The sequence below is a fragment of the Notolepis coatsorum genome (assembly GCF_963971535.1).
Source record: "Notolepis coatsorum genome assembly, chromosome: 4".
NCBI classification, from domain to species: Eukaryota; Metazoa; Chordata; class Actinopteri; order Aulopiformes; family Paralepididae; genus Notolepis; species Notolepis coatsorum.
Genome location: NC_140168.1, coordinates 85,884,544 through 85,910,239, shown reverse-complemented (window position 1 = coordinate 85,910,239; position 25,696 = coordinate 85,884,544). Strand labels below are relative to the sequence as shown.

The following is a 25,696-nucleotide window of genomic DNA, read 5'->3' as shown; positions in this document are numbered from 1 at the left end:
GGCAATCGCTAACTCAACATAATGGTGAGTTATCAAGCAATCTCATAACATAATATTCTGGCATGTTTAAAATATCTGTATTGTCTCGCATTGTCTTTGATATTTTTATTAAAGTAGTATTTGGCAGTGCACGTGAAATCAGCTGAATGGAAATCAAACATTTTCTCACATGGGGGATTACAATAGCGTCATTTGCTAATAACTTTGTGTATTTCCTACTGTGTTTCAGCCGAGATGCCAGGATTTGATATTGTTCAGTATCACCAGCAGCAGCAGGCCTCACATGTCCAGCAGCTGCAAGATCGACAAAGTGCAAGTAGTGGTATGATACTGTACTCTTTCAGTAACAGTGTTTTGAGAGACAGGGATACAACTCCTTACACCCCTTCCTGACATAGAGCGACGCAAGCGAGCGAGAAAAAGTGATTAAAATGTATTCGTTTCAATCAGACTATCCTGACCTGCCGCAAGCGACAGTGAACTGAGCAGCGATGTCGTTCACCCCTCAAATATTTGCTCGCTGTGTCTCTAGTTGAGCGATTACGCGGCCGAGTCCCGCCCCTAAACACTTTTTATTGGTCGAGAATCCAGGTAACACACACTCGGACACGCGCTGCGTCATATCAGGACAGTGTCGTGTGCGATTTCGTCTCCAGTTCGCTCGCTTGCTGCCTGTCAGGAACCGGTGTTAGTGATTATGACATGTATGTTAATTTGACTGACAAGTCAGATTTTGTATTTTTAAATATAATGATTTGTTTCTACAGGGATGTCGGGATGCAGCTCGGGGCAATACTACAGTCCCCCTGGTCTCTCACAACATGCACAAAATGGTATGCCATTTTAGAGGGAACTACCACCAGTTTGATCCAATGCAGTCAAACTAGTGAAATATATAACTATGATTTTGTTTCTACAGCTCAGGGCAATCTGGTGTTTCACAGCGTAGACAGATGGCCGGCGATGACGGGCAGCTTCTGAAAGGCAAGTCTATTGGACATGGTGTAATTCCTCGTGTGATTTGCTCCTTATTTTTATTTCTCACTTAATGATTTTAACTCTTCTTCTGAAGACCTTACCATCCAGAAGAATAATTCAATGCTGGCTGAATTACTTGTCGTGGTGAAGGATCTATCGAGAGATGTGCAGTTCATCAAGACCGAGTTGGCTGAGGGCAACATATCTGGTGGGACCAGGGGACACGGGGTGGCCACCACAACCACTATGCTCCCCTTCCAGCTGCCAATCGCCAGTGAACAAGACTTCAATGAGGCAGAATCATTACTGATGGAGCAATCAGTCCGTCAAAAGATGGTAATTTATTGAACTGCATTCATTTATCAAATGTAGATCGTTTCAGTGTGGTCTTGTTCAGGGGAAAAATGTGTTTAGCACTTTCTAGTTCAAAACGTGTTAGAGCTTGTATATCTGCTATTTATGAAACGTTTTGAAATTGTTCAAATATACCGTTTACATATGGACAGGAGGGTTAATGTGGTTAAACCTAATGACTGGCATGGGCTGGAATATCAGTGCATGCATAAAGTGTGTGTATAAACAAGTTGGTTGCTCTGTGTTCATAAAATAAACGTTATGCTGTTTCTAACGCAGGGCCTTCATTTTCTTCTCTCTGATTTAGATTTCTCGCCTGGCTTTGGTAGGAGGCACCAATTCAGAGAACCTGATCAGACTGATGTTGAAAACTGCTATGACCAACGCCCTGGCCAGTGGGTTCAACTGGGCTGGAAAGAAAGACAAGCGTTGTTCAGAAAGCAAGAAGCCATTCAAGCACACCACACTACAAGCCTGCATGTTTGGTGAGCTTCCTCCCCTGCAAACTACTTCATAGGTTAAGTTTAGGTAGTGAGGTGGTGATGCTGGTGATGCTGGTGATTCAGAATATAATTATGCTGTTGCAAAAACTTTAAAAAAAAGTGTTATGTTGGAATAAAGTGATGAAAGTGCAACCTATAAGAAATGGACAACGTAATTGAGCTTTAGAGGTGCATGGATACACATTGTATTGCCTAGATGGTGTCAGGCTAGGCGATTGCTTAATTCTCTTTCCTGTCCAGTCTAACTGGATGCTGACTGTAGCTTGTTACTGTAGACCTACAGAGTGAGTAATTGAGTGATTAAAAAAAATCGCACTCGTGTGAAGTGAGGGCCGGGTGCTCTTATCATCGTACATCATCTCACCCACCTCTCTTCCTCCCTTTTTTATTTTTGTGTCTATCAGCTGCTGCTCGACAGTTTGACCCCAAGCTGACCGACCAGGACTACAGCGAAACTGTCAAGAAGTGGCTTCGTTATGCGCCAGACCGGGAGGGAGGCATCTCAAGGAACCGAAGTGACCCAAACTTAAGTCAAGCGAACCAGAGTCAAACTTAGGGTACCCCAGCACAGCACAGCACACACTGTTTCCCTGGTTCATACAGTACAAGGAATTACCCTGGCATCTACTTGAATGACTTATGCTGCTTCAGCCTGTTCTTGGAACCGAAGTGACCCAAACTTAATTGTCAAGCGAACCAGAGTCAAACTTAGGGTACCCCAGCACAGCACAGCACACACTGTTTCCCTGGTTCATACAGTACAAGGAATTACCCTGGCATCTACTTGAATGACTTATGCTGCTTCAGCCTGTTCTTGGAACCGAAGTGACCCAAACTTAATTGTCAAGCGAACCAGAGTCAAACTTAGGGTACCCCAGCACAGCACAGCACACACTGTTTCCCTGGTTCATACAGTACAAGGAATTACCCTGATGGACACTGTTCTTCCATGGACGGCATCTACTTGAATATGCTGCTTCAGCCTGTTCTTGGAACCGAAGTGACCCAAACTTAATTGTCAAGCGAACCAGAGTCAAACTTGGGGTACCCCAGCACACTGTTTCCCTGGTTCATACAGTACAAGGAATTACCCTGGACACTGTTCTTCCATGGACGGCATCTACTTGAATGACTTATGCTTCAGCCTGTTCTTGCAGTGTTTATTTTTTTTATTTTTAATTTTAACCTTTATTTACCCAGGGTAGGTTCGCTGAGCACAGATGCTCTTTTTCAGCTACGCCCTGCTTCACATTCACAGAGTTCCATTCACACCTGGGAGCTGCCCAGGCCTAACAAAATTAATAGTTGGTTTCAGGTTGCCGACCGACCCTGCCGATTTAGGTGCGACCCAATATATTTTATGAGTTTTTAGAAAAAATTATAAAAAAATAAAAAATAAACGTTTTTTTTTTTTTTTTTAATAAAGTTTCATAGAAATCTTAGTCAAACATTTAGTATTATGGATATTAAACATGCTGGCAGAGTACATGCATCCATGTTGTTGTGAACATTTTAATTAAATAAAGAAATTCCCTATCCATAGTCGCCGTGGGAAAGAATAAAATAAAAAAATCAAATAAAATAAATTCCCTACCTACCCATGGCCAAACTGACAACCAACCTGAAACCAACTATTAATTTTGTTAGGCCCCAGTACAACCACAGTCTGACACTGTTGGCCACTGAGCAACTCCACTGGAGCAGTTGGGGGTTTAGTGCCTTGCTCAAGGGCACTTCAGCGGTTGGTGTTAAGGGTATGGGAGAGAGTTATATGGGAGAGAGTTATAGAAACATTAGGGGTGTAACGGTACACAAAATCCACGGTTCGGTACTTACCTCGGTTTTGAAGACACGGTTCGGTATTATTTTCGGTACAGTTTATCTATTTATTTAACTGTATTAAACAATATAAAACGAATTGGCCATAATTGACTGAGCAAACTAATGCTTACTGCTGTAACCTACTAATAACACTTAAGTAAATCTGAAGATTATTATATAGCAGATGCCTTGGAGGATAAGTCGTGGACAACTGTAGATCATCTAAGCTCCACTGTGTTTAAATTCAAATCCTATGCCATTGTTTATATTTAACCCTTGTGTCTGAAAACTAAAGTATTATACTCTTATTAGGGGACTAAATTGAAAAACTCCATAAAAAGATTATGTTGAAATAATTTCCCACTTTCTTTTCCATAAATATTTTATTCAACTTCAGCCCTGATCATAACAATTTTTTATATTATTTTTGTAATGAAATACTCCCACTTTTCTGAAAAGAGTTGTTAAATATGACAAAAAAAAGAATATGTGGTGGTTATGATCGGGCTGAAGTGGAATAAACAATTTATGAAGAGTAAAAAAAAAATACAAGATAATTAAAAGATTATGCCACATATTATGTTGGCTCATCACTGCAAAGTTATCAAACAACAAATACGAATCTGATCAGACACAAGGGTTAAGTTGTTGTTCCCTTTCTAATTTCCTCAAACATCTAGTCTAGTTAATGTGATCAATATTATTTGACAATTGATGCTTTTTGTTGGACATTTCAGTCAGTAGTGAGCTCATACTTTGAGCTCATAAATTTATAGTTAAAATGATTGCAATCTTGTCTTCGTTGTGCATGAATGCGTGTGCTCACCACACACAATATGTGTGTCACTATTCTGGCAGTGGCTATATTGTTAATGAAAGCCTGTTATAAGGTCTGTTATTTGTTTTTTGTAAAAAGTTTTAGTCACTGGAAGTTCTGATACCCTAGAAAAAAATAAATGTTCATATTAAAGCCATGTTGTCATTTTTGTTCACACATTTTTGGAAATATGGTCATATAAGAATTGTATTATTATTTATTTAACAATAGTGTGTTTAACAGCAGGAAAAAAACATGTAATGTTATGATGTATACATATCAGCAGCAATAGTTTAATGTAAAATGTACATTAATCAGTATTGATTCCTTAACTTTACAAGTTACAAGTAGATGTACAAGTTACAAATGTACAAGTAGAGTACCATTTAGATTAATAAACATTGATGTCTAACATTGATTCAATATAAAATCAACTAAAATGTGCATGTAGATTACCATTTAGATTATGGTTGAATAAACATTGATGTCTAACATTGATTCAATATAAAATCAACTAAAATGTGCATGTAGATTACCATTTAGATGATGGTTGAATCAACATTGATATAGTATCAGCTATGGTTGACACCTAACGTTGATTCAACGTTAGGGTCATAGACAACGATCTATATAATTTAGATGTCAGGCTTCAACATAGATTCAATATTTCTGCTGAACCCTATTTCAACGTTGATTCACTCATTTTTTGCTATCTGGGATATGTGTGTAGGTTTTTAGATAACAGGTATTAAGGGTATATCCTATATAAGACAATTAACTAAAATGTGATTTCATTGGATGTGCACTGTCAACTAATGCTTGTATATCTTATCGTGTCTTGTCATGTTTGTTTATGTGTTTGTTTAAAAAATTATTAAAAAAAAAATACAAAAAAAAAAGTTTTTTTCCCCACAGCAGTCCTAACACTAAACACCCTGGCCCACCCCCCCTTGCACAGATGGGCAAGCATCTGTCACTGACTGACACTGTTATCTGTGATTGTCCTGCATGTATTTATGTATCTATGTATTTATTGTGGGGATTGGGAGGTGGGAGGGGGGTGTTTGATGTCTAATGTTTCATGTTGATGTCCCAGTGCTATTTAACATGCTGTACCGAAAGCAATTACCACCAACCATTGTTGTGTGGCATCCTTTACATTGCTGTTCTACCAATACAGATTCTACAGCTGCTAGCGGCTCATAGACACTGCCTGTCGAGTCTCGACACACACACAACACACAACACACAACACAGACACACACAAACACAAACACACAACACCACACACACGGCACGCGCTAGGAGAGAAGAGAACGCGCACAATGGCAGGAATGCTGTATACAGTCACAGACACAGACGTCATTCTCCATCAAGGCCACAGAGACCCACGACACAGATACACAAACACACACAGCAGAGACAACGATGAAAAGCTGTTATGGTAATGAATAGCAATGGTAAAAAAGAGAACATGTCGCTGACGTAATGAACAGGTACACACACACACACACACACACACACACACACACACACACACACACACACACACACACACACACACACACACACACACACACACACACACACACACACACACACACACACACACACACACACACACACACACACACACACACACACACACACACACACACACGCCATAAAAGATTGTGAGGACTACATCCTTCAAATGTCTTATCTCAGAGACAGTGATCGAGGGGCGCAAGGAGTGTTCTTTCTATGAAACTTTCTCTCCATCTCTCCAGCTCTCCATCTCCATCTCCATCTCTCTCTCTCTCTCTCTCAAACGTCCACATGACAGATGCCGGAGGAATACAAGCGCGACCGGAGTGATAGTGGCTCAGCAGGTAGACCGGTCGTCTGGTAGTCGGGAAAGGTTCCCGGTTCGATTCCCACTCCTCCCACGAAGCTGCGTGTCGAAGTGTCCTTGAGCAAGACACTTAACCCATAATTGCTCCTGATGAGCAAATTGGTACGGTGGTTGGTCGCCTCCGCCATCTGTGTGTGAACGTTTGAGTGAATGGGTGAATGTGAGGAACAAAAATTGTAAAGCGCTTTGTATAAAAGCTGCTATATAAATGCACCATTTACCATCTACCACTTACCATTTACCATTTACCATTTACGGGTGTGTCATGAAGGTCAGATGGGTCATAGCCGTATAGCAGATTGTCTGGTGACGTGACACTATATACCCAGGCCTAGAACTGCACCCTGAGAGGGAGGTTTGCCCTGAGTCAAACAGGAGGGAATACTGTCTGGTTTTAAACTGTGGATACCAAACAGGGAAGGTAAAGACGACTTTAAACTATTAAACAGTAATCCAGAACTATTTTATTGCACTGTAAAAAAAAAGGTTATTTTATATGTCTGCACTTCATGTGCAAATTGTATGTCTATTCTATTCTACTATTTTATTGCACTGCACTATTGCACTATTTTACTCTGTCTATTCTATCTCTATTCTATCTCTTTTTATTATTGTCCATTTTTTAAACTGAATCAAACCATAAACAAGGTGGCCTATTGGGATGTTGTGAAAAACTGTGATTTTATATGTCTGCACTGTATGTGCTCATTTTATGCCTGTATTTTTTCTGTTGTGAAGCACTTTGAGCTGCAATTTTTGTATGAAAGGTGCTATACAAATAAAGTGTATTATTATTATTATAGACTGCAGGGAGTTGAAAGACTGGGTGTTGTGACTCCCACCTCGTCCCAACTCATCGAGTTTAATCAGATGCGATTGGGAGCAGCTGGGCGCACGCGGAGGGAGGAGCACCGGCAGCATAAAGAGCCCGACAGCCCGTCGTTCAGTGCTTGTTCGTACTGATCACTTGTGGTTCGTTTTACCAAGAAGTCTATTTACAAATCTTTGCATTAGTATTCCTCGTTGTTATGTTGTACGTACGTAGTATTTTGTATGTAGGTAGAGGTGTAGTAATAAGACTCCGGATACAGGATTACTCTTTAGTCTTTTAGTCAAGCATAGCAGGTTAGGTTACAACATGGTACACTCTGTTCTATTATCATTCTGCGTGTACTCTTCTTCTGCACGTATCATCATACAGCATCGTGTACTCTTCTTCTGCACTTCAGCTGTAGGCATAACAGGGCATTGTATTAACTGCGCCCCATAGTGGAGACTCTTGGGAGTACAGCTACAAGATGTAATGTGAGGACACAACACTTGTGTCTTGGACTAACCCGGTTTTATTACTTTGTTTTCCCCCCAGTGTTTTGTTTCGTCTTTATCGTTTGCTAACCGGCGTTGTCTTCTCCTCTCTCCTTCAAGGATACCCCCCCTGCGCTCGGATTAACACCGTTTCACTTCCTGCGCACACACGCTCTCCCACTGGCGTCTCGGGACGCACAAATAGACTTTGTACTCGCACATTTCCCCACCCTCAGTTACCGACTGGTTAGTACACGCAAACGAACAACAGCCTGACACATTTACATTTTACACCACATTAGTTTTACATGTTAGACACACGCATCCACACACATAGGTTATTTTGTATTACACACCTCATTCACATGTTCTCTGCTGGCACACACACACACATCCCCCACTTAGGCCCCGTTAGGATAGTATTGTTTATTCCCCAGTTTATTTATCATCTGTTTCCTGTGTCTGTCTGTCCCTGGGTACTGCCACTTTTGACCACTTGGTTCGACCGTAAGACTGGGTTTATAGACTGGCCTGTTGAGGACGCTTAGTGAAAACGCTTAGTCGTCTGAGTGGATCACAATGTACCCCAGTGTTGTAGGACTCAAGTCCAAGTCTTGGACTGATTTTCAGGACTCGTGACTCGACTTGGACTTGAGCACTGATGACTCAGACTTGGACTTGGACTGGAGCATTTTCTGCATTCGGACTCGGAAGGTGCAGGCGAGGACTCGGACTTGTTAATTGTTAATTTATTTATAATTTTTTGTAATAGACCCTAATCATTTGCCATAAATGGTAAATGGCTGCATTTATATAGCAGCTTTTATCCAAAGCGCTTTACAATTTGTTCCTCACATTTGACCGATTCACTCACACATTCACACACCGATGGCAGAGGCGACCATGCAAGGTGCCAACAGGTCATCAGGAGCAATTAGGGGTTAAGTGTCTTGCTCAGGGACACTTTGACACGCTGCCCGGGAGGAGCGGGAATCGAACCGGGAACCTCCAGATTACCAGACAACTGCTCTACCTCCTGAACCACTGTCGCCCCTTAAGATATTGATAGTGCTAGTGCATTTGTTTGGCTATTGTGTCACAAAGTAAATAAACTCCCTTTGAAATGGTGACCGCTGTGTCATTTATGTTTAATGTAGACCTTTTTTTTATTTGTATGTCAGCTCAGACTCAACCTTGATGACTTGGACTCGGACTAGGGTAATGGGGACTCCACTCGGACTCGACTCGGGCTCTTCTTTGGTGACCCGAACTTGGACTCGGGACTCGAACACTGGGGACTCGGACTTGAGATTTAGTGACTCGACTGCAACACTGACTTTTTTGTAAAGATGAATGTACCTCTAAATAAGTAATTCTGGGGTCTCTCATAGCAGGAGAATATTGATATTGAAACAATGGCTCCCCAGTTAGACTTGGTTTTGTATTCGTTTCTATAACAATGGTCCTTCAGGACATCTCCACGCTCCTCCATAGATGTCTTTGAACAATGGAGTCCCTTGTCAGACTAACAAAGCACAGAGCTATTATAATTTCCAAATGCTCCCGGCGGCTGACTTTCTATTAATACAGCCTGCTTCGGGGCGCAGCGCTGCATCCTGACGGTGTAATGATGGTACGGAGCAGGAATTGTTCAAGTTTCTTCAGGCTGTGGTCAAAAGGAGTGGCCCTGTGACCTATAGACTTATCAAGAGCCTTCCATATATACCGCTCTCCCTTCTTCCCTCCTCCTCTTCCCCACTCCCCTCCATTTCCCTCCTCCTCCTCTTCCTCCCCTCCTATCCTACCCAGTATGGCCAGCAACATGCCCTCCTCCTCCTCCTCCTCCTCCTCCTCCTCCTCCTCCTCCTCCTCCTCCTCCTCTTCATCACCTTCATCCTACCCAGTATGGCTAGCACCATGCCCTGCTCCTCCTCCTCCTGCCCTCCTCTTCATCACCTTCATCCTACCCAGTATGGCTAGCACCATGCCCTCCTCCCCTCCTCTTCCTCATCTTCATCCTACCCAGTATGGCGAGCACCATGCCCTCCTCCTCCTCTTCCTCATCTTCATCCTACCCAGTATGGCGAGCAACATGCCCTCCTCCTCCTCCTCCTCCTCCCCCCCTCCTCCTCCCCCCCTCCCCCCTCCTCCTCCCTCCCTCCCCTCCTACCCAGTATGGTGAGCACCATGCCCTCCTCCTCCCTCCCTCCCTCCCTCCCTCCCTCCCTCCCTCCCTCCCTCCCTCCCTCCCTCCCTCCCTCCCTCCTCCTCCTCCCTCCCTCCCTCCTCCTTCTCCTCCCCTCCCCTCCTACCCAGTATGGCGAGCACCATGCCCTCCTCCTCCCTCCCTCCCTCCCTCCCTCCCTCCCTCCTCCTCCTCCTCCTCCTCCTCCTCCTCCTCCTCCTCCTCCTCCTCCTCCTCCCTCCCTCCCTCCCTCCCTCCTCCTCCTCCTCCTCCTCCTCCTCCTCCTCCTCCTCCTCCTCCCCTCCCCTCCTACCCAGTATGGCGAGCACCATGCAGTCCTTCAGCACCTCCATGGACCCCGAGAGGACGAAGAAGATGGCCTGCAGCGCGTCGCCCTGCCGGAGGAGGTACTCGCCGGGAGCGCAGAAGGAGGTCTTGATGTGCAGCGAGAGGGAGCGCAGGCAGCCGCGGCTGGCGGAGGCGAACAGGGACAGCTCCAGGATCTCCCGGTTCAGGTGCATCGTGATGTCAGAGCGAAGCTCGTCGGGGAAGTCCCTCATTAGCTGGGAGAGGGAGGGATGGAGGGAGGGAGGGAGGGAGGGAGGGAGAGACAGGGTGGAGGGAGGGAAGGATGAAGAGAGAAAGGAGGGAGGGAGGGAGGGAGGGAGGGAGGGAGAGACAGGGGTGAGGGAGGGAGGGAGAGGGGGCCAGGAGGGAGGGAGGGAGGGAGGGAGGGAGGGAGGGAGGGAGGGAGGGAGGGAGGGAGGGAGGGGAGGAGGGAAGGAGAGGGGAGGAGAAGGTTGGGAGGTAGAGAGGGAGGGAGAGGTGGAGGAGAGAGAAAGAGAGAGAGACGGGTCAGAGGATGTCAGCTGTGAAAACACCACATGTTAGCTCAATCCCATTCCATGCTCCACTCCGCCTCCGTTCTCCGCACTGAAGGGCGTCCCAAACTGATTAGCGGGGTGAGGGAGAGTACGATGGACCTCCGATATAACGACTTCTGAAATGCCACTACCCCCTTAAACAGGAAGCGAATGGAAACGCAGAAGGATGGAGAAAACAAACACTACACACGTGTTAGCTCCCTGTCGACTGTAATTTAATAGTCAAACAATTAATGTCTTTGTCATGACATGCGTATCGGCAACGTGACAACTAGCGTTGCCTTTTGTTTTAATTCCACTTGTTTTTATTTTCTATAAAGTGTCTCTGTTTCTTGAAATGATGGGCTTTTCCATATATTAAGCCCAACTAAACGCACAACTTGTTTTTTTTTTTATATGTATTGTTTTGGTGACGTTTTTAATCCCAGGTCGCCACAACGACGGCTGCTTTTTCCAACGGTGGATGTAGTTCAATGGTAGTGGCGAGGGTGCGTCCAGAAGTCTGCAGTTTCTTTATACTCCTCCCCTTAAAGGAACACGGCAACATTTTGGGGAAATTAACTTACCGTCTTCTCCAGAGACAGACAAGAAGATAGATACCAGATTCCTCTCTGTGCGTCCAGTAGAGCTATCTGGCTGCATGTTAGCCTAGCTTAGCACAATGAATGGAAGCGGACAGTGCCGGTTAGCCTTCGGGAGAGATGTTAGTTGGACCATGCCTAGGCTACCCGTCACTGTCCGCTTCCATTCATTGTGCTAAGCTAGGCTAACATGCAGTCAGATAGCTTTCTACTGAACGCACAGAGAGGAAACTGGTATCTATCTTCTTGTCTGTCTCTGGAGAAGATGGTAAGGTAATTTCCCAAAATGTTGGTGTCTCTACATCTTGCAGTAGAAATGTTGGTGTCTCTACATCTTGCAGTAGATCACTTTGAATATGGCCACCAGTGATGACATCGGGGACATTGAATCCTTGTGTTGTGTTAATTACAGCTCCATGAAATGGGGGTAGCGGGTATTTTCGCATCTGCATTTCATTGAGCTGTAATCAACACAACACAAGGATTACATTTCTGCGATAAGATCACTAGTGTACTTTCCAACTGTAATTCACTCATTTACTCTCAATAACTGTCAACTAAATTAATGAAATGTGTGCAAAACTGATTCGAGTTTTTGGATGTTTGTGAGATTATGTTCAGAATAACAAAACAAAATGTATTGCATTCTAAACCCTCAACACTCTGATACGCGCTGTCATCTACTCTCTCTCCTTCATACGCACGCACGCACACACACACACACACACACACACACACACACACACACACACACACACACACACACACACACACACACACACACACACACACACACACACACACACACACACACACACACACACACACACACACACACACACACACACACACACACACACACACACACACACACACACACACACACACACACACACACACACACACACACACACACACACACACACACACACACACACACACACACACACACACACACACACACACACACACACACACACACACACACACACACACACACACACACACACACACACACACACACACACACACACACACACACACACACACACACACACACACACACACACACACACACACACACACACACACACACACACACACACACACACACACACACACACACACACACACACACACACACACACACACAAAACTGAGTAAACACTGGCCAGCAGCCCTATCTGACAAGAAAATAGGAGCTTCGCACTTGGACTCTGCTTTGGGTCCGCTTGAGCCCGCAGGAGTCTGCGCCGTGTACGGTGCGCCCGACTATGGGAAAGGCTTCAGTCAGCATTGGTTGAGTTGGCAAAGTCAGTTCGCCCAGCCAGCCACTGCCCTTGCCGGGACAAAGATTTCTTGCTGTTGCGCCGACGTCAGAGGCGGTCTGAGTTTAATCAACAGGCATATCTATAATTCATGTGTCTGTGATTCGTCATCGCTCCATCTAAAGGGCTCTGATGTGTTTCCCGACGGCTGTTCTGTTTCACAGGCAAACGGCAATCGGCAATATCTGCAATACTCCTAAAATGTCCTACACTGACTGATAATGTAGCAGATATATGTGGTGATGTCATAGCTTTTCTATCTCTCTTTTCTATTCACCACAGGCTATTCCCCATCTACCTTTTTTCAAACATCTGTCTGTCTCTGTTTCTGACCCACTACGCTGTCTCTACGCCTGTACGTCACAGCCTGCTAAACACCTCTGTCTCTACACCTGTACGTCACAGCCTGCTAAACACCTCTGTCTCTACGCCTGTACATCACAGCCTGAAACACCTCTGTCTCTACACCTGTACGTCACAGCCTGCTAAACACCTCTGTCTCTACACCTCTACGGCACAGCCTGCTAAACACCTCTGTCTCTACGCCTGTACATCACAGCCTGAAACACCTCTGTCTCTACACCTGTACGTCACAGCCTGCTAAACACCTCTGTCTCTACACCTCTACGGCACAGCCTGCTAAACACCTCTGCCCCCCTTCCGTCCGTCCATCCGTCCCATTTTCTGATGAGACAAGTTAACCCTTTTGTTCCAACATTCACAGGATATTAGATTATATTGATCATATCATCATCACTATTCCCATTTGGTGATGAAGGGTTGAATCTCAGTCAGAAAATGGGAATGCGTGGTGAGGGACACGTGGGACGTGGAATGAATTATTGATTCCAATACGTTGTGATTTTGAGAAGCCAAAAACAGAAGCTGATTGAAAAAGACGTCCAAAAACCAAGTTTCAAGTTCAAGTTTCTTTATTAGTTGTCATACAAAAGTACAGAATACTTTTATATAAAATGCTTCTTTCTGTTTTGCTCCAGAGATTGTGCTAGATAAAAATCGATAATTATAAAATAAGTATAATAAGTATAGAATGGAAGTCAAGTACGTAGACAAAAGTGTTCAATATATACATATATACAATATACAATGCAGAGTAGAAAAGTAAGTGAGTTACAATACAATATTCAGCACAATGCAGAAATGGGATGAGATAAAATGTAGGTACAATTTACAGTAAGGTGTAATGAGGTATGAGTTGTTGTGCAAATTCTTTACCAATAAATAAATAGTGTGTTAATAAGTGTCTAAAGTGGGTAAAGTGGGTGTTGCAGTGAGTTGTTTGTTTAAAGTGAGTGTGTGCGTGTGGATGTGTGTGCTGTGAGTGTATTTGATGGTTATGTTATTGTCATTTAGCATCCTGATGGCCTGAGGATAGAAGCTTCTTCTGAGTCTCTCTGTGCTTGCCATGAGACTCTGGTATCTCTTGCCTGACCGCAGCAGTTCAAAGAGGCAGTTGTTTGGGTGACTGGAGTCTTTGATTATTCTCTTAGCCTTACCCATGCACCGCTTGTTGTAAATGTCTTGGAGAATGGGTAGCCCACCTCCAATTGTGCGTTTGGCTGAACGGGCCACTCTCTGTAGTCTGCTACGGTCTTGTGTGTGCTATTCCCAAACCAGGAGGTGATATTGCCAGTCAGGATGCTCTCTATTGTGCATGAGTAGAAGTTCTTAAGGATCTTCTGACTCACTTGGAACCAGGCCATGTGAGCGGCGCGGCGCGTGAGCGGCGCAGGGCACGGAGCGGGCGGTTTTGACGTGAGCGAGGAGTGGGTTTTAAAATGAGTTGGCGCGACGTCCGGAGCGAGAGTTCTCCTCCGCTCCAATCCACTCCAGGCCGCTCACAGTGGTTTAACACTGTTGATGTAATATATACATGCAGTACAATGCCAAAGCAACAGATGGCGATGTACAAACATGAAGGCCATTTTCAACCAATGAGAAGGGTGAACCTGTGATATCCTGTTCAGGCTGTGTCACTCACTCCTGTTAGAAAAAGTATCGACGCCATTGTTGTTGTCGTTAGCTTACATGCTAACGTTAATGGCAGCGACCATAGCATTGTGGCTCGGCTAGCCTATCATCGCTTAATAGAGCTAGTGAATGGATAAACAACGTTATTTAACATTGCAGAATGGGTACAATTACAATGCGGCTCAATACAAACAATTGTTAAGGGGCCCAGGGGGTGTAGACTGTTGTAGTTTGAGCTAATTTACACCATGCTCCAAAAAAATAAATATATCTGCCCAGCGATCTGGCGCGGGGAGCGGGGAGCGCTCGATTCAAGGTGAGCGGGGAGCGAGCGGAGAGCGACTTGGGGGCGGGGTCAACATGAGCGATTAGCGGAGCGGACCAAGCTTTAAAGAGCGAAGAGCGGATTTCTCGGCCGCGCCGATCCGCTCACGTGGCCTGCTTGGAACCTCCAACATTTTGGGAAATTAGCTTATTTAACATCTTCCCTGGAGTTAGACAAGAAGATACATACCTTTTTTGTCTCTGTGCGTGCATTTAGCTTAGGGAACAGTCGCTCTGTTAGCATAGCTTAGCTTCATCACAAGTGAAGCGGGGTAAAGCATATATAATGACTTCCTTTCTGGGGTTGTCAAAATAAAAGTGCAACGTTTATAGCAGCGGAAAACGTTTATTTTGTACATTATCTAATGTTAACACGAACCTAAACTTAGATTCTTTACCTCTTCCAGGTAGGCCCTCTCATCGTTGGCAGAGATCAGGCCCACCACTACTGTGTCGTCAGCAAATTTGATGATTGTGTTGTTGTTCCACTGTGCCACACAGTTGTGTGTGTACAGCGAGTAGAGGAGGGGACTCAGAACACAGCCCTGGGGGGCCCCTATGTTGAGCGTGATGGATGAGGAGGTGCAGTTGCCTGATCTCACCACCTGGGGTCTACCACAACCATGTGTGTGTGTGTGTGTGTGTGTGTGTGTGTGTGTGTGTGTGTGTGTGTGTGTGTGTGTGTGTGTGTGTGTGTGTGTGTGTGTGTGTGTGTGTGTGTGTGTGTGTGTGTGTGTGTGTGTGTGTGTGTGTGTGTGTGTGTCTGTGTGTGTGTGTGTGTGTTTGTGTGTGTGTGTGCACGTACAGTATATATATATAATAAAAGATACACACATATATATATAATATATGTGTGTGTATGTGTGCACATGCATATATGTGTGTGTGTGTGTGTGTGTGTACGTGCATGTATGTGTGTGTATGTGCACGTACAGTATATATATGTGTGTGTATGTGGCATGTGCATTATGTGTGTGTGTGTGTGTGTGTGTTTGTGTGCGCGCGCGGGCGGGCGTCTGTGTGTGTGTGCGTGTATAGGCCTAGATATATAACCACAGTCTGACTGTTACCAGTACAACCATATCATTCTGCTGTTGCACTGTTGGCAGTTGGGGTTCAATAGCCTTAATTGTGCAAAATTAGTGAACAGAACATATTTATTACCTATGTTTATTACATAAATCAAACAAAAAAATGTTTAGGCACCATGAACCAAATAATAGGCTACTAAAATTGTTGGCAGTGTCAGAGTCTGGAAATGTCTTTTTTAGCAAGGCACTGGTGCAATCCATGGATCTGTAGCTGTTGTGATGTTTCACAGGATGAAATGAAAACGCATTTACAGCATCCTCTGTTTTCCCGGGTCTAACAAAGAATTTGGTCAACTTTGCAGACGAACTCTCACCTTGCACAGCTTTTTTGTTTTATGTTTTTCTGTGTCCATGTGCGCTCTAAAGTGGTCCGCACACGGCGGGCGATTTTTGCCAAGCGACCGATTTTTTAAGCGAGGCGACCGACAGAATTCTATCGCCTCCATTGTTATGAATGAGAGAACCCACACGGCAGGAGATTTTGAAGCGACGGTCGCGCAGCAATTTCTGTCGCCTAGCAAAAAATCGCCTCGATCCTATTTTTTTAGGCGACGGCAGGCGACACAGCAAGGACAATGAGGAAATAACATGACTTCTACAGTAGAAGTAGTACAGAAGTTCTACTGGTGTATCATTTGTACACCATTAATTTATCAATACTAGGGATGTCCGATATATCGGCATTAAAATGTGATATCGGAAAATATCGGTATCGGTTTAAAAGAAATTATTATTATTATTATTATTTTTCTTTTTTTACATTTCTATAACCTTTATTTACCCAGGCAAGCAAGTAAGAACAAATTCTGATTTAATTTATTGTCAAAAGTATGCATAATGTTGTGTTAATTCCACAACAAGAGATATGTAATGTTAATTACCTGAAATTATTCCGTTTTTTGGAGGGGGAAACCCTGCATATATCGGTATCGGTTGATATCGGTATCGGAAATTAAGAGTTGGACAATATCAGTATATCGGTATTGGTAAAAAAGCCAATATCGAGCATCCCTAATCAATACATTCATTGTTCAATAACCTACGTATTATTACCATGCTACTTATGTTAATTATTATTAACAGGAACAATTTAAATAAATAACGTTAGTTGGAGAAGCTATAGTGGCCGCTTGTCATTAACTAATAAATGAACAATGTGCCACGATGCACCTACTAGTGTTTTTATACTCGGGTAACAAAAGAAGTTGTGGGTGTTGACAGAGTTTAATGTCCAGGCTGCAGCTGATGTAGTTTATAAGGTTTATTGTCCAAAGAAATGATGGTTGAGAACAGAACAGTGTCTTCTGTGAAAAAACATCCTCTCTCAGCTGCATAACAATACTTGTCCAATCGGTGCCTAGTGAACGTATTGTAGCGATCAGTCATGCAGTAATGTCAGGAAGAATGAGGAGAGGTTGTATTCGTGGTGGTTTAATTCCAGCTCAATATGGGTTTTACAGGTTAATATTCCCTCGTAATGCACAACACAGCTACCTGCTAATACGCTCGCTTCACGACAACCTAACATCCGGTCCGTCCTCCTATATCTCCCTCCGGGGGGAAACAAGTAACCACACCCCCAGCTAGACAGAGCGACACATAATATGATACATATGTCTAAACTGAACACTGTGACCTCATTTTTTTTTACTTCTAATTTACATGCTATACTATGTTATTTTATTTCATACTTATCTTGTCTTGCACAGTCTCTGGAGCGTAACAGTAAGAAGCATTTTGTATAAAAGTATTCTGTACTTCTGTATGACAACTATTAAAGAAACTTGAAACTAGCTTATTATACCTGAACGGTCGGCTCTGGTGTGGGGGGCCAGGCGATTGTCGTTGAGCGACAGACGATCGCATCGCCAGGCGACGTTGGCCGCTCGCCGTGTGCGGACCACTTTAGATCTCCGATTAGAGATCTTAGACAAAGCCACGTACGTGCAAGCTTTGCACACGGTGCACTCCGCCTCCCATTTGTTCCGACCGGGACGGTACATTTGGAATTTTTAAGTGCATCTGTAAACGTACTACGCTTTGGCAAATTTTTTTTTTTTTTTTTTAATTTTTTTTATTATTGCAAAACAAAACTTATTAAAAGTCAGTACTCAACACACACTGTATAATGAAACTTTCAGTAAAGGTAGTTAAAATATATGCAAGTACAGAAACAGGATAAAACAAAAATAGTCAATAATAACATTTTAACCGTATACCGTGTATATCCAGCGAAGTTACAATTATATAAATGTTAGTATAATATACCCCTAATACCTATTTTCTAAAACCCTACACACATATGCTCCAGCTCAAACCCCCCCCTCCCGGACCCCCTCTTGGATAGTACCTCCATTATCCCTCCCTCCTAACCAGACATCACCATTATAGGCTAGCTTTTATTCTCTCCACCACTTCTAACCACATTAACATTTTGGATTCATTGAGCCCCAGAATTCTTGCTGTTGATATTTCTTGATATATCACATCGAGATATGTAAGAAACCACACTTTCCGGCACATTTTTTCCGGTTGAAACCAACGTGATGCAATCAGTTTTTTAGCTACTGTGATACCCGATAAAACCAATCTTTTTAGTTGTGGGTTCACTGCAAACTCAAAAACATCATTCAATAGCAATACCGCGGGGTGTACAGGTATATTCCAAAATACGAGTATTGATAATTGTTGGGACACTAATGTGCTTTGGCACATTTTTGTGATTGTGAGCTGCAGTCCGATCTGTCCTCTTCCTCTGTTGTGTGTGTGAGTGAACGTAGTAGAGCCGCCTACACAGCTTCGCTGGGATTACGTCACACACGCAACAGAGTACCGTAGTAACCTGTGCAATGCGCCAGTCAATTTAAGTACATGCATAACGGTCCGTGAAACCCGGACATTTTCATGAATTTATCAAACCCCCCCGGACGCCCCGGACAGGGTGTGAAAAGGTAATTGAGGTTTTAGACATAGAGTAGTTGAGGTTTTAGACCTAGTGGGATTGAGGTTTTATACCTAGAGTGATTGAGGTTTTAGACCTAGAGTAATGGTTTTAGACCTAGAGTAATGGTTTTAGACCTAGAGTGATTGAGGTTTTAGACCTAGAGTAATGGTTTTAGACCTAGAGTAATGGTTTTAGACCTAGAGTAATTGAGGTTTTAGGTCTAGAGTAATTGAGGTTTTAGACCTAGAGTGATTGAGGTTTTAGACCTAGAGTAATTGCGGTTTTAGTCCTAGAGTCATTAAGGTTTTAGACCTAGAGTGTAGGGCTGACCTTCGATTTTCTTTTGGAATTCGAAGCTTCGGGCCGAGATTCGATTTTAATTCGAAGCTTCGAGATAAAAAATTAAATAAAACAAATCTATAAATAATTTTAATAATTGAGGTTTTAGACCTAGAGTCATTGAGGTTTTAGACCTAGAGTAATTGAGGTTTTAAACCTAGAGTATTGAGGTTTTCGACCTATTTAGCCACGTCCCTAAGAACAGCGTGAAAATAATGAGGGGTAATGTTATGTACCTCCTTGGCGTCAATGCCATTGTTGACAGACCATGTGGTCTGGAAGTATTCCAGCATGCGCTGCTTCAGGCTCTGGGGCAGGTGGTGGACTCGGATGAAGTCCTTGAGGTCTTTAGTTCTGGTGTGGTACTGAGACCAGCGAGAGTACATCCGCTGGATGATGGCCGTCACGTTACCAAACACCAGGGCATGCATCAGTGCTGTGGAGGAGGGTTCGAAGATGGACAGGAGAGGAGAGGAGAGGAGAGGAGAGAAGAGAAGAGAAGAGAAGAGAAGAGAAGAGAAGAGAAGAGAAGAGAAGAGAAGAGAAGAGGAGAGGAGAGGAGAGGAGAGGAGAGGAGAGGAGAGGAGAGGAGAGGAGAGGAGAGGAGAGAAGAGAAGAGAAGAGAAGAGAAGAGAAGAGAAGAGAAGAGAAGAGAAGAGAAGAGAAGAGAAGAGAAGAGAAGAGAAGAGAGAGAAGAGGAGAGAGAGGAGAGGAGAGGAGAGAGAGAGAGAAGAGAAGAGAAGAGAAGAGAGAGAGAGGAGAGGAGAGGAGAGGAGAGGAGAGGAGAGGAGAGGAGAGGAGAGGAGAGGAGAGGAGAGGAGAGGAGAGGAGAGGAGAGGAGAGGAGATGAGATGAGAAGAGGAGAAAAGAGAGGAGATTATGAGGAAGGGGAGGAGTTGAGTGGAGAAGAGAGAGGAGATGATAAGAGATGAGGAGAGGAGAAAGGGAGAGGAGAGAAGCAGAAGATGAGAGGAGAGAGGGATAGGATGGGAGTGGAGAGAACGAGAACATGGGAGGAGAGAGGGATAGGATGGGAGAGGAGAGAAGCAGAAGATGGGAGGAGAGAGGGATATGATGGGAGAAGAGGACAGGAGGGGAGGAGAGGAGGGGAGGAGAAATTGAGAGGAGAGAAGAGGGGGGAAGTGAGGAGAGAGGGAGTAGAGAGAATAGGAGAGGGGCGGAAAGGAAAGGATGGAAGGGGAGGAGAGAAGAGAGGAGATGATGAGGAAGGAGAGGAGAGGAGTTGAGGGGAGAGGAGAGGAGAGGAGAGGGGAGGAGAGGAGAGGAGAGGAGAGGAGAGGAGGAGAGGAGAGGAGAGGAGAGGAGAGGAGATGAGATGAGATGAGATGAGATGAGAAGAGGAGAAAAGAGAGGAGATTATGAGGAAGGGGAGGAGTTGAGTGGAGAAGAGAGAGGAGATGATAAGAGATGAGGAGAGGAGAAAGGGAGAGGAGAGAAGCAGAAGATGAGAGGAGAGAGGGATAGGATGGGAGAGGAGAGAACGAGAACATGGGAGGAGAGAGGGATAGGATGGGAGAGGAGAGAAGCAGAAGATGGGAGGAGAGAGGGATATGATGGGAGAAGAGGACAGGAGGGGAGGAGAGGAGGGGAGGAGAAATTGAGAGGAGAGAATAGGGGGGAAGTGAGGAGAGAGGGAGTAGAGAGAAGAGGAGAGGGGCGAAAAGGAAAGGATGGAAGGGGAGGAGAGAAGAGAGGAGATGATGAGGAAGGAGAGGAGAGGAGTAGAGGGGAGAGGAGAGAAGGAGAAGAGGGGAGGAGATAGGGTGAGGATGGGGAGAAGAGGACAGGAGGGGAGGAGAGGAGGGGGAGAGGAGAGAGGGAGAGGAGAGAAAGGTAGGAGGGGAAAAGAGGGGGGGAGAAGAGCAAGGGAATAAAAGAGAGGAGAGAAGGAGAGGGAGAAGGATGTGTGGTGAGGGATGACATGGTCAGACATGATCAGAAAGAAGGAGCAAGGATCCACATAATTTACCTAAAACATCAAACACAATACATAATACATATTACATAATACATAATACTTAATACATAATACAATACAACACATTATGCTAATAGTTTATCATTACTACTATTGTGCTAAGTGTACCATCATTTAAATCACTACTCTCTTCTTTCCTATCTGTATCTATCTATACCTATAGTTCATACTGTCCCATGGAGAGCAGGATCAAGGTAGAAGGCATAGTTAAAGGTCACATAGTATTTGCACATGATTCAGTGTTTGTTTTAACCTGCTTGGAGTACTGTGTAATGTGTGTGGGGTTTACTGTATCAATTCAGAAAATGTCAGGCAAATTGTCAATCACAGAAATATATACAAAATTGACCTTCAAAATTGTCAAAATTGTCGGGCACTCTTCTATTGTCCTGTGTCGCAGACCCCTCCCATTCTATGACAGGTTAAAGGAACACACCAACATTTTGGGAAATTTGCTTATCATCTTCTCCAGAGAGAGACAAGAAGATAGATACCAGTTCCTCTCTGTGCGTTCAGTAGAAAGCTTTCTGGCTGCACGTTAGCCTAGCTTAGCACAATGAATGGGAGCAGACAGTGCCGGTTAGCCTTCAGGAGAGGTGTTAGTTGGACAATGCCTAGGTTAACCGGTCATGCCTAGGCTAGGAAACTGGTGAGGAAACTGGTCTTCTCTCTCTGGAGAAGACAATACGCTAATTTCCCAAAATGTTGGCCTGTTCCTTTAAAGCTACAGTAGGCTAGGACAATGCTGGTAATGTTTGGTCTTTACATCACAGCAGCTACCAAATAAATCAAATCCTCAGAGAGATCTGCTCTCTGTGACTGCCCCAGGCCCTGTAATAAAGCTACCCCTGGAGATCAGAACTGTCCCCCTCGCTGGAGACATTTAAGTCCCGTCTAAAAACACACTTTTACTCACTAGCCTTCAATAAACCCTGATTTTCCCACACCCTAACTCACACACTCCCATGCTATTTATCCAGCCCCTTCCCCCTTGTATCTGTTCTTGTGTTCTTCTGTCCCCTGTGCCGCATTGTCCGTTGTGCTCCATTATCCTGTAGGTTGTTGCTTTATTGTACTTTAGTAAATAACTCCATGTCTAGTGTCCCGCTATTGTCCTGTGTGCTATGTTGTACTTTGTGCTGCTCTAGCCGTGTGTTGGCTTACTGTTGTCTTATTGTCTGATTGTAGCATCTTGTCCTGCTGTGCCTTTTTGTATTATGCATTTGTTTATGCTTTTGACTGTACAGCACTTTGGTTGGCTCTTGAGTTTTTAAACGTGCTTTATAAATAAATGACTTGACTTGACTTGTAATCAGCCACTCCAAACGCTAAGGGCGTCTGTGAATCACATAAACCAGTCAGGATATGTTGGCCCGTCGAGTGGTTGTTCCCACGGGTCGCATCAGAGAACGAACGGTCGACATTGTGTTCCTCGTGGGGGAAAAGTACAACGTGCGAAATCCCCGCCTGCCGATCAGAGGCCCGGGAAATATGTTGTAATAACCTTTTGACAAAATCCATCTTAACCCTTTCACTACCCCACTACCAAATTATGGTTAACCCTTTCCCTTGCGACAATACAGGAGGTTAACCCTTTCACTGCCACACGACAAAGGGTTAACCCTTTCACAACCACACTACAGACGGTTAACCCTTTCACTACCACACTACAGTGTTAGTCCTTGGGCCAAAGCCCCAAATTGGACAATTTGGTACCAATTGGGTGGGCAAATTCTAGATGTGATTTTATTATACCTATACATGCCTAGATTATGTTTTGATATGATTAGTGGTTATCACCTCCTGAAGGTATGGAGTGCTTTTGTAAAAAAAAAAAATGAGTTTTTGCTAAATAAGTCTCCTGCCATATTTTGCTCCCCTTCATAGATTCGCTCGTAGGTCGGGTTTTCTGGGTACTAGAGACATGACCATGATAATGTTTTTGTTTGCCTGAGTCTCCTGAACACGTAGAGATAACTCCTGAGTCGATCGGACCTTCCTACGCTGAGGTATCGTAACCTTTGCGCACCTACCCCCTACCGGTGAATGCCTCACTGTTGTGCTTTTTCTGAGGTATTATGCGGTAGGTGCGCAAAAGTTACCATGGCTCAGTGTAGGAAGCTCTGATTGACTCAGGAGTAGTCTCTACGTGTTCAGGAGATTCAGGCGAACAAAAACCTTCGCATGGCCATGTCTCTACCTCAACCACAGCCTGAGTGGTGAGCAGTGGTGCAGTCGTAATATGGGAACTGGTAACACGCCACGCCACATGCACGCTGTCACGTTTTAGACTCAATCGTGAAAGTTGTAAAAGATACTTAAAGATATAAGAGATGAAACACTTTTGAAGGTATTTATTATAAAAAGTTAACAAGCACTGTAATATAAAAAGTGAATAAGCAAAGTATTTATACAAGGTGAATATAGCAAGGTACAATTGAAATCTAGATTGTTACAACCGGCCGGTCGAGTATATAAAAGGAAGGAAAAAAGTCAAGTCATTGTGGGTCAGTCCAGCATGTCTCGTCCGTCCAGTCAGTGTCCAGTCGAAGTCAAAGCAGAAGAAGTGAAGAAGCAGTGAAGTCCCCCTCCTTCCCTATTCAAGTGTTTTATTAGCGATCCCATAGTCCAGTGTGTATGTGGTCTTTGTCCTGAGTGCACGTTGTGTGTGGAACGCACATTTACGTGCAAGTTTGTGCGTGTGTCTCTCTATGATAACGATCTGTGATTTAATGGAGTCTGGAATATGTGACCAGTGGATGACCTGGTCGTATATTAGTTGGCTTGTGGCATTTTGTCATAATGAGTTGCACTGTGTGCGCGTTGAGAGCGAGGGTGTATGTATGTGTGTGTGTGTGTGTGTGTGTGTCTGTGTGTGTGTGTGTGTGTGTGTGTGTGTGTGTGTGTGTGCGTGTGACGTGTGTGTAGGTTTGTGTGTGAGCTTGTCCTATGTGTAAGTGTGTGTGTATGGCCTGCACCAAGGGTCAGCAGGTCACTGATAAGGATCTGTGAGTGGTCCTCTGGCTGGGAGAGATGTCCTTTTAGGAGGATACATACTTTGTATAGTGTCATGATGGGAGAATGTCTGCTATAATATTTACGTGATATACGTGTCATATTTCAACAACGCGCGCGCGGGTAAGTTACATTGTTAATTTAGTTTGTATTTACTTTTAGTTTAAGTTAATTCAATTAAAGAAATTGTTTTACACACAAACACAAAAGCAAACTTAAAATAATCAGACAACTTGTGTTTACTTGAAGTTTGTGTGTGCATGACTCCTAGTGCACAGCAAGGGAGGTTTGGTGATGAACCTTGTGGTGCGCTCACACACACACGCACACACACGCACACACACACACACACACACAAGCGCATTTACGCAAGTGCAATCTTCTTGCTCTCTATTTGTGTGAATGTGCGCGCGCGAGAGGAATTGGAAAGCTGGCGCGCAGCACGGCAGACGCTTGATTCAATCATAAGCAGGTAGACCCCCATCACGAATTCCGAGCGACATTAGTATTCACCTCCACTGCCGTCACACAGAATGAAGGGGGAGATGCATTCAGATAGCCAACACCCAGACACCTAGTCTACCTGCGCTTTTTGTTATGTAAAGCGGTGGCCGCCGGCCGGGGTACTTAGTCACAACGAATGGATACAGCGCATTTTTGTGTGCGCGTACACGCGAGTACACATCCGTGCGCGATCGCGCGTACTTAGTTCTGCCTCAGTGATCTAATAACACGGCGTGTAACCGCGTGTGTGCACGACTGCACCCCTGGTGGTGAGCGAATTCAGGGAATTCAGGGGAGCAGAATATAGCAGGGGACTTTTTTGTCTCCACCTGAAAATTGGAAAAGGGTAAAACATTTTACATAATAAATATCACCACGAAACATTCCCAATTCATTACTTTCATTGAGAAAGAAAATTCTGTGTAAAAGGTTTTTGGAAATGTTATGTTTAAATATGCAAATTATGCATTGTCTACATTAATTAGCATTTCTAGAACATTGGTCCACAGATTTGATTTTTTTAACTTTTCCCCCCCCCTCTTATTTTGGAGATCGATGTCATACTGTGACACTGAAATGAAGTGCACTACATGGTACTACATGGTACTACAGGGTACTACATGATACTACATGGTACTACATGGCACTACATGGTACTACATGGTACTACAGGGTACTACATGGCACTACATGGTACTACAGGATACTACATGGTACTACAGGATACTACATGGTACTACATGGCACTACATGGTACTACAGGGTACTACATGGTACTACATGGCACTACAGGGTACTACATGGCACTACAGGGTACTACATGGTACTACATGGCACT

The 25,696-nt window shown here is 44.2% G+C and overlaps 1 protein-coding gene across 1 annotated transcript in view; it reads right to left on the bottom strand.

Moving 5' to 3' along the window:
• Positions 1 to 25,696, bottom strand: part of kcnh8 (potassium voltage-gated channel, subfamily H (eag-related), member 8) — a gene marked incomplete at both ends in the record, with an annotated part of 262,061 nt that overhangs the window by 159,451 nt on the left and 76,914 nt on the right. Inside the window, 2 exons of the mRNA XM_084312013.1 lie at positions 10,171 to 10,420; positions 19,577 to 19,776. Coding sequence (XP_084168139.1) covers positions 10,171 to 10,420; positions 19,577 to 19,776 — 450 coding nt within the window. The remainder of the gene's footprint in view (positions 1 to 10,170; positions 10,421 to 19,576; positions 19,777 to 25,696) is intronic.